General features: G+C 45.5%; 1 protein-coding gene across 1 annotated transcript in view; it reads left to right on the top strand.

The window, feature by feature from the left end:
* The window catches only part of FAM227A (family with sequence similarity 227 member A), a 49157-nt gene that overhangs the window by 6348 nt on the left and 27747 nt on the right, over positions 1-15062 (top strand). Inside the window, exons 3-8 of the mRNA XM_018049071.1 lie at positions 741-823; positions 5134-5206; positions 5809-5885; positions 7708-7854; positions 11455-11556; positions 12073-12177. Coding sequence (XP_017904560.1) covers positions 741-823; positions 5134-5206; positions 5809-5885; positions 7708-7854; positions 11455-11556; positions 12073-12177 — 587 coding nt within the window. The remainder of the gene's footprint in view (positions 1-740; positions 824-5133; positions 5207-5808; positions 5886-7707; positions 7855-11454; positions 11557-12072; positions 12178-15062) is intronic.

Below are 15062 nucleotides of genomic sequence, written 5' to 3'. Positions count from 1 at the left end.
ACCACTTGAGACTACAACAGAAAGAAATGGAGACGTAGAGAGGGTTATAAGAGGGGCCGTCAAACTGAGCAGAGATTTCAACAGTGATAAACAAGATCGAGATGCCCTTGGACCCAGGCATCCTTCACCTGAAAGTCTCTCTTAGAGGAATAATCCCAAATAAGGAAACAGCTCTCGGTGTGACTGTGTGCATCACAGCGTGATTTATAGTTGCAAAAAATATAAACAGCTTCAATATTCAATACCCAAGGGACAGTTAAGTCTATTAAGATGCATTCTCTAAATGAATTTGTTTTTTTTTTCTCTAAATGAATTTGTATACTGCCATTTAAAATATTACAAAGATTAGGAAAATGATCGTAATAATGAGTGGGAGAGAAGTCAGAGTAGTAACTAACACAGGCACACACTGATATTATAATTATGTAAAAAGGTATGTATGTAATAGTGCTAGAAGGAAGTCTCCCCAGATCCTAGTAAGTTGTTAGGTTGGTAGCATAATGGGTGATTCTTTTTCTGCTTTTCAAGGTGTCTAGAATATGGCTAATTTTTGTTTATAATTTTTAAAGCAGCTCATTTAAGGCAAGATAAAAGAAGTGTGAATGTTTGCAGAGGAACCAGTGGAGTGGGGAAAAGGCACAGGGAGGCAGGGAGCTGCTGTCCCGGCCGGGCTCCCTCAGCCTATTGCGTCTGTGTGTAACCATCACCCAGAAGGTTTCCTTAACAGGCCCACCTCCCAGTGTGCCTGGTTGGCTCCATTCAGCAGGTGAACCAGATGATTGCTGATGCAGATCTGAGTCCCAACCCGCTGGTGCACAGCCTGGTGAGTTTTGAGTGCGAAGGTAAGGCTTCCAGGAAGAAAGGACTCTAGGGACCCCTTTATTAATTTGAAAGCACATTTGCACAATAGAAGTCTTAAAGACATGTTTCTTTAAATTCATAAACTTTTATTTTTATCTATATAAAAGTCCTATTTTTATATATAGGATTTGGCTACAGCAAAATCAAGTTGACTCTTCCCTATTCCTTATTTCAGTGGCATTTTCATCATGGTAAACATGTGAATATTTTTGTACATGTATCTTGGGACTTATTTGTAAGTATTTCTGCCAGATAGAGCCCTGGAAGTGAAGTTTAAAATTTTGATGGATACAGTCAAGTTGCCTTTCACAGAGGCTAAGCCACTCTTTACTGAAGCTGGAAGGAGACCACGAGGTTTAGTTCTCCCTTACCCCCTGTCGAGCAGAGCCTAGAACTGAATTGTGAATAAAAGCAAAATACACACACACACTATTTGGAACCATTTAGTTTAAGTTCAAAAGCACTCTGTCTCTGTATGTGTGCTCTGTACATGTGCATGAGGGTTGTATGTAGCTCCAGAGGCTTAGAATAAGACTGTCAGAGTTTGAATTCCTGCTGCTGTACTGTTCTCTCACATTCTGACATTCGGTAAACTATTGAGCCTCTATGAGTCTCAGTGTCTTGTAAAATGATGATAACATTGATACTATATCAACTTCATAGACGTATTATTATATATGCAAGAGTTAGATGAGTTAAGTGAGTAAGTTCAGTTGCTCAGTCGTGTGTGGCTCTTTGTGACCCGATGGACTGCAGCACGCCTGGCTTCCCTGTCCATCACCAATTCCCAGAGTTTACTCAAACTCATGTCCATTGTGTTGGTTATGCCATCCAACCATCTCATCCTCTGTCATCCCCTTCTCCTGCCTTCAATCTTCCCCAGCAGCAGAGTCTTTTCCAATGTACAAGTGGCCAAAGTATTGGAGTTTCAGCTTCAATATCAGTCCTTCCAATGAATATTCAGGACTGATCTCCTTTAGCATGGACTGGCTGGATCTCCTTGCAGTCCAAGGGACTCTCAAGAGTCAGTCTTCTTCAACGCCAGAGTTCAAAAGCATCAATTCTTCGGCACTCAGCTTTCTTTATGGTCCGACTCATCTTAATAGATGAGTTAAGACTCTCAAAAACCCTTAGATGATGCCTGGTTCTCAGGAAGGACATTATATATGTGAATGTGTAGGGAAAGAGTCTGGAAGGATACATGCCAAATGGAGTCAGTTCTGGAAAGGGAATGGGATGGAAGATGAGTAAAGTTATTACTCCAAGTATTGTCTGTAATGTTTGGGTATTTTACAACAAGACTATATTTATATGTCAGTTCTGTGGGATTGTTTTGATAATTTTAGAGCCAGGAAAATGAATATTATCCTTCCAGTAGCAGGATCTGGTGACTTTTCAAGGCTGTCCATCATCAGCACAGCTTCTCAGCGTTCTTTACTGCCAGTCAGAGCCAGGACAGGGCTGGCAGGAGCAACTGTGGGTCCTCACGTGACCTGGAGGAAGGGGGGGCTTTGTCCTTCCTGCTCCTCTGTCCAGGCAGCCTATCAGACCTGGCAGGTGCTGACTGCCTGCTGCCCCCAGAGTCCTCCCCTGGTGACCCTGCCCAACCTCTGTTGACTGCAGTGTGCCCTGACCTTTATACATCAGCCTTGACCACGGGACTGCTCCTCCCACATCAGCATCTGAGCCAGACTGGTGTCTCTTGGCTCCATGCTGCCCAACCAGAGGGCATCTGGCACAGCACCAGATGCATAAAAGTGTTCAGTAGATGTGTAGTAGGTGAGCCATCTCCTTCTGAGATCAGACGCCCCTGCCTGCTTTACCCCTAGCCATGTCCTGTTTCTGTTCTTCTCCCACGCCCCGAGTGTGGGTTTCTCCTCCAGTCTCTGGCCGTGAACTTGCCTAGCTCTGCTTTCCAGTCCCCTTCCCTCGGGAGCTTGTACACGCACCATTGCAGCTTCACCATTCACTCCCGCAGTAGGGAGTAGGGCATACCTTCCTCTGCCTATAGGCCACAGCCTCTGAAAAGGCCTTCCTTGCACCCTCCACCCCGAGACCAGTGTAGGTGCCCCTTCAGGGTGCACTCCTGACACCTGTCCCCCACCCTCAATAGCACTGATTACCTTGGTTACCTCACAGTCACTGGCTTCTCCCCGCTAGTCTCTGAGCCCTCGGAGGACAGAGAGGGGCTTTGATGCATCTTCGACACTGGCCCAGTGTCTGACTTTTAGTAGATGCTCAGGGAATATTTGTGGAATGAAGGATATGTTTGCAAATTTGAGCTTCTCACCTGTATTTCAGTCTCAGATTCCTAGTTACCTAGAGCAGTGATACCTAAACCTAACTGATCATCAGACTCCCCTGGGAGCTTTTTGAAAAACTAAAAGTGAAAAGAGCCAGGTGCAGACCTGTGTGCTGTTTATCTCTCATCTGAATCAGTACAGAATACCTCTAGAAAACCTCTAGACAGCTATGCAAGAAACTAGGAATCTTGAGTGAGCAGTAGAAAGGAGACTTCTTACTGTGTTTGATTTTGTACCGTGTAAAATATTTATGGTTTTAAAAATTTAAATAGAGAACAAGTCAGAGCCACAATAAATAAACAGTTCAAAACCCAATAAGGAATGATATTTATTCTAATAAGGAATCAGTTCGGTTCGGTCGCTTAGTTGTGTCCAACTCTTTACGACCCCATGGACTGCAGCATGCCAGGCTTCCCGGTACATCACCAACTCCTAGAGCCTGCTCATACTCATGTCCATCGAGTCAGTGATGCCATCCAACCATCTCATCCTCTGTCGTCCCCTTCTCCTGCCTTCAATCTTTCCCAGCATCAGGGTCTTTCCTAATGAGTCAGTTCTCATCAGGTGGCCAAAGTATTGGAGCTTCATCTTCAGCATCAGTCCTTCCACTGAATTTTCAGGACTGAATAAACATCTCTAATAAATCCGTATATCTGAATAATTCCCTAGCAAGGCTGGTCACCAGGCAGGTTTGGGAGCTGCTTCCTAGGGAACAGCCCTACCTGTAGGTCCTTCTGTCATCTCAAATGCAAACTCAGGTCTCATCATTTTTTGCCCTAAAACTTACTTTTCCTCCAGGATTCGAAGTTCCTTTCTGTTCTTTCTCTGTGGAAATCTTGTGCATCCTTCTGGGCCCTGCCAGTGTCAGCTACGGTGACATCCTGGTGGGTGGCAGAGGCATGGCTGTATTGTCACGCTGACACTCACCCATCCGATTCATTCATCCATCGTGCCTTCTCTGATGCACGTGATTGGGGCAACAGTGTTGGTGCAAAGGCTTATCAGTGTGACCCTTCCCCGGCAGGCCCACACACCTGCACACATTCCAGTACCTTTAGCTCGTCTCGCAGGCCAGAGCTGCCAGTTCAGGAAGGTAGCGGGAGGCTGGAGAAGCATTTCACGGTTTATCAAGCTGAGGAAAGCTGCCTCCTCCCTTATCCCCAACACTCTACCGACCTTTTCTGGCCAGTCCTCTCTGCTCCAGCCCTTACCGATCCCACTTATTTGAATCCTAAACGTTTAAGTCTTAATTGTCCCCTGTCTGTTGATTTGGTTCTCTGAATAGACTGAAAATTCCTTGAGGACAAAGACACAGAATCATACTTAGTTAACTTCTTTATCCCAGCTTAGCGCTGGGCTGGTTGACAGTCAGTGCACTTTGCTGGCTCACTGACGTTCGTTTTTCTTTTCCTCCCTTTTATCAGGGCTGGGGGAGTAGGGAGGAGCAATCAGAGATCAAGAGAAATCTCTTGAGAGGTCAGGGTATGGTGATGATTAATAATAATAATAATAGTTACTCTTTATTAAGCAGCTCCTATCGGAAAGCCTACAGAATGCTAGTGTTTTAAAACGCATCAGATTCTTTATAGTAGTATCTCAGCCTTATAAGAGCACTGGGAGGTAGGTGTTATTATCCCCCTGTGCAGAGGTTAAACAGCAGCTTGTCGCCCGTGGAGCCATGACTGGAAGCCTGCTCCAGATCCTGTGTTCCTCGGGAGTGTGGCCAGGAGGAGGGGCAGGCGTGGGAGAAGGTGGGGTGGGGGACGTAGTGGTGGTGACCCTCAGGGGTATGAGGTCAGTGACACACTTGGGCACCAAGGCCCTACCACCTAGCAGGGAGACAGCAAAGCTCTGCCACAAACTTTGCTCCAGGCCTTTTGTGCACCGGCAGGAGAAATGGCCTAGTTCCTGACCCCTGCCTTCCCCTCAGATTTGCACTAAAACCCCTTTTCTTTTTTGGTTTTTGAAGGCAATTGAGAAATATGAGATGGAGAAGAAGGCTTTAAAAAGAGAGCGAAGTCGCGGCGGCTTGGCAGACAGAGGCAAAACTCCTTTCCTATAGACTTAATGGTGTTTTTGTGGGGTTTGGATTTTTTTTAGTGTCTGAAATGTAATTGAGTAGGAATCCAGAGTTTCAGGTAAGAGTATCTCTGGCCTCTTCCGAGAGAGCCTTTAATCTCACTTCTTGGCATCAGGCAAGGAAGGAGGGACAATGCTATTTCGAGATGACCTGCTGGCGGACACCTTGCACCAGGCGTTTTCATACGGATCCCCTTGTTAAAGCTTCCTAAGACCCCCTACCTGTGAGGCAGCTGCCTTCGAACGTGTTTTATACTTGAGAGAAGGCAAGGGAACCACTTTCCGAGAACCATAAGGCTTGTCCACCGCAGGTCTTAGATTCGCCCCAGACTGACTTCAAAACCCATGTTTTATCTGCTCATCCTGACTGCTTCTCTGAGCTCAAAAGCAGTCTGATCAAATAAGGAGAGGAATCTTAGCAAGTCAGCAACCCAGGCAAACTAATAGTGCATGTGCCATCTGGCTGCTCAGGATGAATGAAAAATCACAGGTATGATTACCACACAGCTGTGGGCAGACCCCGTGGTTACTCACATCCTATTTCTCTTTTTTCATTTTCCTGCAGAAAAGAGCGAAGGAAAATCGCAGTATATTTGCAAGGGCTCAGAATTCAGGAATGTCAAATCTTTCATTATCAAAAGGGTAAGGGATCTCTTGCTGGGTCGGTTTCTGCTGGGCATGAAGTACATTTTATTCCCAGGGAAAGGCCCCTTGGCACCTGGATGGTAATTATGTAGGAAAATGGCACAGTACCTGTTTTAGAAAAGCTTAACCAATCTTAACATCCGATTCAATGGACATGAACTTGGGCAAACTCTAGGAGATGGTGAGGGACAGGGAGGCCTGGCATGCTGCAGTCCATGGGATCACAGAGAGTCACATACAACTTGGTGATTGAACAACACCAGTGTATTTTAATACCTTTAGAATTTCTCATAACACCTCAAAAAGGTAGAATCAAGAGGATTCCAGAGGTCAGTTGTCCGTTTATTTTTAGAACTCAGAAGCGGTTCATCCTTAGAAACAATGAGTTCAGCCTCAGTTCACACAGAGCCACCATGCCACAGAGCTCCCAGGGGTACATTCCCACAGCAGTGGGGGTTTTGTGGGTCACTGCAGACACCCCAGGGAGCTGACAGTCAGGAGCAGTCAGAGGACCCGTCCAGCGCCATGCAGCTTGCTGGTGACAGAGCCCCCTGCCTCTCGCTCAGAGGGGGTCTTGCCCTCTCAGCGGCCTCTCCAGTAGCACTCTGGCCCCATCTCATAGCTGCCCCAGTTAAGATCCTCCTAAGTGCTGTCGCTTCAGTTGTGTCCGACTCTCTGCGACCCCAGTGAGCCTGTAGCCTGCCAGGCTCCTCCGTCCTTCGGATTTCCCAGGCAAGAACACTGTAATCGGTTGTCTTTTCCTCCTTCAGGGGATCTTCCAGACCCAAGGATCAAACCTGTCTCTTGACTCCTGCATTGGCAGGCCGGTTCTTTACCACTAGCGCCCTCTGGGAGGCAAGATCCTCCTAAGCTCCCTCTTTAAACTACCCAGCTCATGTGTATTCAAGCCTTTAAATGTTAGAGAATATGTTACCCTTTTTCACATTATAGCCTGGAAAATTCCCACACAGCATAGAGTCCGATGGTTGTGGGTCTACATCGAAACTATCATACGACCCATGATGGTGGCCGAGCAGGTCTAAATGTCCTGTCCAGAGCGGCACAGCCAGTACCTGGGGGAGCTGACATCTGATGCAGAGTCAGTGCAGTTGGTCACTCAGTTCTCCATTGCCAAGGCCATCGCCCAGTTACAGGGGAACTCAGTCCCTCAGGACGTTTCCAGGAGAAGCCTTTGGGTCATGGTTATTGATCTCCTCTTCCTAGTTTTCTGTATTTTTACATTTTTATAGTCATATTTCTATCCTAAAATCCATTTAATGAAATATGTTAAGAACCGTAGAGCTGGGGTGGTCATATCCTTTGACCCTAATAGTGCCATTTTGAGAAATTCATGCCCATTTTGAGAAATTGATGCCAAGTAAACAACGTCAAAGAGGTGAACCATGTGGTCCCAGTTAGTAATAATACTAATTTGAACTCATCTGTGAGTAGTTAATTAAATTGTAGGACATCTTGACAAGATATACTACTTTATATGATAAATTTGAAGACAGTGAGACAATGTGAAATATCTAAGGGGATAAAGCAAGACATAAAAGTGTGTATGCATATATGTATCGTAACATGATTGAAGTAACACATACGTATTTGTATACATGTGCTCAAAGCCTGAAAGGAAAATAGCAATAATGTAAATATCTGTTGGATAAGAACTGCTGGGATCATGCACGCACTCTCATTCTCTTCAACATTCTCAAAGATTGTTACTATTATCTCCATGATAAAAAGGAGAAGATATTGTGTTGTTTTAAACTGTCAAAATGAGGGACCCCATTTCATATTCTGTTTTTGTCTTTAGAAAACAGCAGATAAAAATCTCCTGGCAGAGCTGTACCAGTACCCATCCTTTGACGACTCTAAGCCAAACAATCTTCCAAATGGGGTGGACTTCTGTGACTTGGTGGGCAACGTGATCCTGGCTGAGAAAAACCCCCTTAGCGGCAAGGTAAGAAGAGAGAGCCCTCTGGGGCGCCCGCCTGCACAGGACTCACCGCTGTCCCAGTCTTAAACCCCAGGGAATTGAGTCGGGCAGGGAAGTTGCTGAGGGCCGCACAGTTTGCAAGTGACTGAGCTGAGATTAGACCGCCGACAAAACCGACGTCCTTTCTCCCAGTGCTCTGGGCTCCTAACCGTGCTGATCGCGTGACCTGTTAGTGTAGCGTTTTGAGGTCGCGCCCTTGTGATACGTGTTAATTAATGATGCATGTGTTTGTTCTGTTGTCAGTCACTAGGTTGTATATGGGTAACCTTAATTTTTTTCTTAATTAGGCAGTAGTTAGAATATTTACTTGCCCCACGGTTACCCCTTGGGGTGAGTCACCAGCTTGGAGAGCCGGGTTCCTTAGAAAGGAGAAAAGTAAAAGTGAAAGTCACTCAGTCGTGTCCAACTCTTTGCAACCCCATGGACTCTAAAGTCCATGGAATTCTCCAGGCCAGAATACTGGAGTGGGTAGCCATTCCCTTCTCCAGGGGATCTTCCCAACCCAGGGATTGAACCCAGGTCTCCCGCATTGCAGGCAGATTCTTTCCCAGCTGAGCCACAGAGAAGGAGGAAAGGGAGTATTCTAAGGCCCAGAAGAGCTTGTGTGTGTGTTAGACAATGCTGGCCCCGCAGGAGCTGGGGGATAGTTGTGAGCAGAGGTTGACCTGGGAGGAGCCCCAGAAAGTTGTCTCAGCCATCTTCCAGCTGTGCCTCAATGCCCCTCACAACTGCACAGCCCCAGGGTCCCCAGAACAGCTGCGACCATTGACCCCTCAGCTCCTAACTAGCTCCCCCCGCATTCCTGGCACCCAGCTTTTCAGTCTCTTCCGTCTGTACTTCTCACTGCTTCAAACCACACCCGCATCTCGCTCTGTCCCGCCTCCCTCTCCCCCTATCCTTTCTCTGCCTTCTTCTCCTCCTCTTCATGATTTTCTCCCTGCTGCCCTCTTTCAGGCTGTGTCTCTACCTCTCTTCCATCTTGCAAGCTGACTTCCTAAGAGCAATGATCTGTTTAGGCCAGTCACTGCCCAGTATGACAGTGGTGTCTGCTGGATTTCCAGCGCCAGGCTCCGGCATGGACTGTGGTCACTAAGTGGATGGCTGCCTTTCAGCGGGTGCTGGTGCCCAGGGCAGGCAGTGGGCACCCTGGGATCAGGTCCTGGACCCCCTGCCTTCTTTAGCAGAGAGGTGAAGGAGCAGCAGGCACTCAAAGCATCGTAAAAAAGATGTTCACTACATGGTTTTTGTGATAACAAGGACCTGGAAGGCAGTACATCTTGGAGATTAAGTAGCTGTCTGCGCTCTCATTTATTCTTCTGTAAATAGCAATACAGTAGCCTCTACCTGGAAGTATTGTTGTAAAATTAAATAATGTACATAAGCGCACAGCACAGCACTTAGGCATAACTTCTCAAAACACGATCATTTTTATTATCAATGTTACTAGAAAAGTTTAATGATAGAACATCAGTACAGTCATTTTTGGTTTATATATCATGGACTACTTTGCCACTCTAATGAGTATTTATAAAGAGTGTATTTTAACGTACTGTGCTATGACATTAAATGACGTTAAATGAAAAACATCAGTATGTGAAACTCTGCGGTACAATGTTGTTACGTCAGCACACAGGAATATCTGGGGTGAAACCATTCAGAGATATCACCAGCATTCTCTGAGTGATAAGATGGTAGTTTTTTTCTTTCTTTATTGCAATATAGTTGATTTACCATGTTGTGTTAGTTTCAGGTATGCAAGAGTGTAGTTTTTTCTTCTTCCTTTTTCTAAAATTTAAAAGAGGAAGAAAGACATGGAAAATGGATGGTGTGTTTCATGGATCCACTGTTCCTATGCCGCCTCCTCCCCATCCTGTACCGTTGACAGGCCCACTGACCCTCTCTGGAACCTGAGCTCTCGTTCCACGTGCTGTGCGGGTGCCCCCAGGATGGTGACTGCTGTGCTAACTAATGTCCCGTTTCCCAGGTCCCCTGGGAAATGTTTTCCTTAGACCTTAATCCCAAGAAAAACTGCATTTCCTGGAATGCTTTTAGTCTTACATCTGACGCTGGCTCCTGCTTTTCTTTGGCTCCAGGAAACCCAAGACAGATTTGTGCCCTGCCTTTAAAAGGACCCTCTTCCATCCTGCTTGGGGGCCATGCCAAATTTATTTGCCTCCTCAAATCTTCTCCTCCATCCCCTCCCTATGCCCTCAGCACCCTCAGCAGCCAGCTTTGCCTCTGACTCAGAGAACCTGGGGGCCACCGCTAGACCGTGAGTTCACTCGTTGAACCCTCACAGCCGTTCTGGAAGTCAGGACTGTCGTCACCATCTCCATTTCCCAGATGAGCGCAGACAGATTCAATAACATTGGTCAGGGCCCTGGCAAGGCGGACGAGATCAGGCAGCGCGGAGTCAGTCTGGGCCCCAGCCAATTAGTGCAAGAGCTGGACGAGAATCCAGGCAGCGCGGAGTCAGTCTGCGCCCTCCACCCCTCTGACTGTCCTGCCTCTCCAAGGAGACATGAGGAATGGCAGAGAGGACTAAACCGGGAGCAGGGCTCAGAGCACTCTTTGCTACCAAAGGTGGCTTGCTATGCACTCTGCCCGCAGCTTCTGTGGGCTTGAAGGGACTGCCGAGAAGTCTTTCCCTTTGCATCCGGGACACGCTCTGTTCCTCCACATGGTGACAGGAGAGGCAGCCCATGCAGTATCTCTGGGGCCAGACTGCCTGCTTTTTGCTCTTTTTTTGGCCGCGATATGTGGCGTGTGGGATTCTTAGTTCCCCAACCAGGGATTGAACCCGCGCCCCCTGTATTGGAAGCACCAGGGAAGTCCTAGGCTGCCTGCTTTGGAGGCTCCCCATCTGTATAAGCTTAGGCAAGAATTCTAACCTTTCAGTCCTCACTTCCCTCTTCTATACATTGGGGGTAACAGTTTCATCCTTCACCAGCAACCACAGAGACAGATGGTGAAAAAGTGAGATAAGGAGTGAATAGCGCGAGATATATGGCAGCTGTTCCCTCCTTCCTGAGCCTCCCTCCCCTCCCCACATCCCGCCCCTCCAGGTAGCCACAGAGCACCGACCTGAGCTCCCTGTGTTACCGGGCAGCCCCCCACTGCCTATTTTACATGTGAGAGTGTATATACGTCAGTGCTGCTCTCTCAGTGCGTACCCTCTTCTCCCTGCCCCTCTGTGTCGCAAGTGTGTGCTCTACGTCTGTGTCTCTGTTCCTGCCCTGCAAATAGGTTCATCAAGATCATTTTTCTAGATTCCATATATACGCATTAATATATGATATTTGTTTTTCTCTTTCTGACTTACTTCACTCTGTATAACAGGCTCTAGGTTTTTTTTTTCCCCCTAAGGTGACCCCAAAGTATGTTGACTCCAAAGATGATTGTCTGGGAGGTGGTGTGATTAATAACAATAACAAGCCATAGAATGTGGGTGGAAAGGAAGGGTTTGAGTGGAGATGATTATGAATCTGGCTGTAGCTCCAGGTAAATTTCATAGAACAAATAAATAAATAAGCAATAATAACATGAATTGTGTCTCTCTTCCAGTCTTTCTGTTCAGGTCGAGAATTAGAGAAGTTTCTCTCTTCCCCTTCTGTAAGAGCTATATGGCTGGATAGCTTCTGGTGGATCTTTCATGAAAGGTACCAGGTAAATGCAAACTGGGTTGCTTCTCTTCCTTGCTTATTTTCCTGTGAGACAAACCCCAGCCTCTTTTTTTGTTTTTAAACCCCGGCCTCTTTAACATGGGTTCTCGGCCCCTCTGATTCCACAGACCACCCATGGACTGCGCCTCATCTGTGCCCTCATCCTTTCCCACCCATGCCTTCTCCAGACACCTTGGGCTGGAAGCATCGCACCATGCCTGCAGCACCCCTGAGCTTTAGGAACTGGCCCCTGTCACGTTGCTGGTCAAGGGCAGGGCAGAGAGCAAAGTCAGGACCTCCTGGCTCAGAGTTTCGGGTGCTTTTCTCAACACCTTGCCTCTCTGTACATGTTCGATAGGTCCTAAAGCAAATTAGTATAGCATTTCATAAATAATATGAAATTAAATACCTTGCGAATAAGATTCCTGAAAATGAGAGAAACACTTAGCTAAGGTTCTCAGCCCTTGACTGTTTCAACAAGTAATTCTTGTAATTCCTTCTCTATTTGTATTCCTGGTAGCCAAAGAAGGAGGTCCAGAGCAAGCTGTTCGACCGGATAGCCCAGAACTATGCTTTGCTTTTGTTTTGTGAATCCAGGACCCATTATGAAGAGGCTCTCTTAAAAGTGAGCATCAACCACTACTTAGGAAAAACAAATCATATTAGACAGCTATTCACTGCTCGTTCCAAGTTAATGTTAATCCCTTAACATTCTTTCCATAAGAAAGTAATTAGTAGTAAGTTGTGGTATCTTCCTTCATATGCATGCATGCTGCATGCTAAGTTGCTTCAGTTGAGTCTGGCTCTTTGTAACTCTATGGACTGTAGTCTGCCAGGCTCCTCTGTCCTTGGGATTCTCCAGGCAAGAATACTGGAGTGGGTTGCCATTTCCTTCTCCAGTGTATGAAAGTGAAAAGTGAAAGTGAAGTCGCTCGGTCATGTCCAACTCTTAGTGACCGCGTGGAATGCAGCCTACAAGGCTCCTCCGTCCATGGGATTTTTCAGACAAGAGTACTGGAGTGGGGTGCCATTGCCTTCTCCTTAAAGAAAGCTGAGTGCAGAAGAATTGATGCTTTTGAACTGTGTGTTGGAGAAGACTCTTGAGAGTCCCTTGGACTGCGAGGAGATCAAACCAGTCCATCCTAAAGGAGATCAGTCCTGGGTGTTCATTGGAAGGCTGATGTTGAAGCTGAAACTCCATACTTTGGCCACCTGATGGGAAGAGCTGACTCATTTGAAAAGACCTTGATGCTGGGAAAGATTGAGGGCAGGAGAAGGGGACGACAGAGGATTAGATGGTGGGATGGCATCACTGACTCAATGGACATGAGTTTGGGTCGGCTCTGGGAGTTGGTGATGGACAGGGAGGCCTGGCATGCTGCAGCTCATGGAGTCGCAAAGAGTCGGACATGACTGAGCGACTGAACTGAACTGAATGCAGCAGTTACAAAAAATAAGGTAGCTCTATATATATTGATTGGGAAGATATAGTGATATATTTTAAGTGAAAAACAAAGCAACTTATACAACTCCATATTATAAAAGTATATATATATATATATATATATATATATGTATGTGTGCCTATGAGTGGGAAAAAAAGTCTGGAAAAATATTTGCCGAACTCATAGCAATGCTCATCTCTAGGGAATGAAAGTGAAAGTGTTAGTTGCTCAGTCCTATCTGACTGTTTCTGACCCCTTGGACTGTTGCCCACCAGGCTCCTCAGTCCATGGAATTCTCTAGCCAAAAATACTGGAGTGGGTTGCCATTCCCTTCTCCAGGGGATCGTCCTGATCCAGGAAAACTCAGGGAATGAGATTATAAGAAACTTCCTTCTCTATTTTATTTATTTCTATAGTGTTTAAATATGTGATTTCAAAATTAGGAATATACATGTATACTTTTTATGTATGTGTGTATGTATATATGTGGGCTTTCCAGGTGGCTCAGTGTTAAAGAATCCACCTGCCAAGCAGAAGACACGGGTTCAGCTCCTGGGTCGGCAAGATCCCCTGGAGAAGGAAATGGCAAGTCACCCCAGTATTCTTGCCTGGGTAATCCCATCAACCAAGGAGCCTGGTAGACTACAGTCCATGGGGCCACAAAGAGTTGAACACGACTTAGTGACTGAACAACAGCATGTATATATATGTGTGTATGTATATTTATATACACTAAAAGGGTTGCTAGAAGAAAATATGAGTGAACATTTATATGACTTGAGGATTTGAGGATGGAGAAGGACTTTCTAAATATGACCCCAAGGGAATAACCGTAAAAGACTGATTTAATTATTAATATATAAATTGTTTAAATTACTGCAAAGAGGCAAATGAGAAATTATGCAAAAATACTGTTAGCATATATGCCGCACAACATAAAGAAGTCTTACAAATCAGTAGGGAAAATGGACCAATGGACAAAGCACATAAGCCAGAAATTCACTAGGGAAGAAATACAAATGGGGAAACAGTTCATCTTTGACAACAATCAAAAATATAAATTAAAGCAATAATCATTCAGTTCTCCTTTTTACCTGCTAGATTGCATAGATTAAAAAGTGTCACTCCCAGGATTATGAAGGATATAGGGATTTCCCTTGGAGATTCTGAGTGGAAAGTGAATTGATACAGATGTGCTGAAAGGCACTTATACTGATAAAGCGTCTGCTTAACAAGTCACTTAGGCTGTCTGTGTCTCAGTTTCATCATCCATAAAATGGGGATAATATTAATAATGCCTCTCTCACCAAGTTGCCCTAAGGATTAAATGAGATTGTGTTTGTAAGACATCTGACATCACCCAGCACTTGATGGGCCCCCAGTATATAATAGCTGCCATGATTGCTATTATACCATCTAATGCAAGTCATAACCTAATAAATAGTAAAAGCTGCTTTCATTCATGCATTCAACAAATTTTTAACTGCCTAATATGCTCCAGATACTGAGCTAACTTCATAAATAAATGTAATTACTCTGCATAATTTGTAATGCAAAGTCTTAGAAATATGACAGCATCTTGTCATGTTTAAGTAAATTTTGAAATGGCCACTCACACAATATTATGAAGGTCACTTTTGAAAAAAAATTCCAAAGAGTTTATAATAACCTGGGGAAGTATTTATGTTATTATGTTAAATGAATAAAGCCAGATATAAATGTATAATTTGAGCCTAAGCATAGCTGAAAAGAAACAGCAGTACCACTTGTGCACTGTGTAAAAAAACTCCGTAAGTAAGACTTAATATTATCTCTGGGATGGAGCAAGATGAGTATGTCAAATGTACTTGTCATCTTTGAGCTACTCTTTGACCAGGTGGTAGAAAGGGCTGAGCCACAGACCATCCATGTGCAGAGGAACTGGAGGAGGGGAAGGTTGTTGGCCAACACAGCACAATGTTTGAGGTGTGGTCTCCACGTAGGATAAGGGGTCCACCTAGATATGTGGCAGCTGCAGATGGAAATTGCTCGCCTCGTGGACTTCCCAGGTAGCACTAGTGTTAAA

The sequence above is a fragment of the Capra hircus genome, chromosome 5, assembly GCF_001704415.2.
Source record: "Capra hircus breed San Clemente chromosome 5, ASM170441v1, whole genome shotgun sequence".
NCBI lineage: Eukaryota > Metazoa > Chordata > Mammalia > Artiodactyla > Bovidae > Capra > Capra hircus.
Note: the sequence above shows the minus strand (reverse complement) of the source record. Positions and strands in the feature narration are given on the sequence as shown.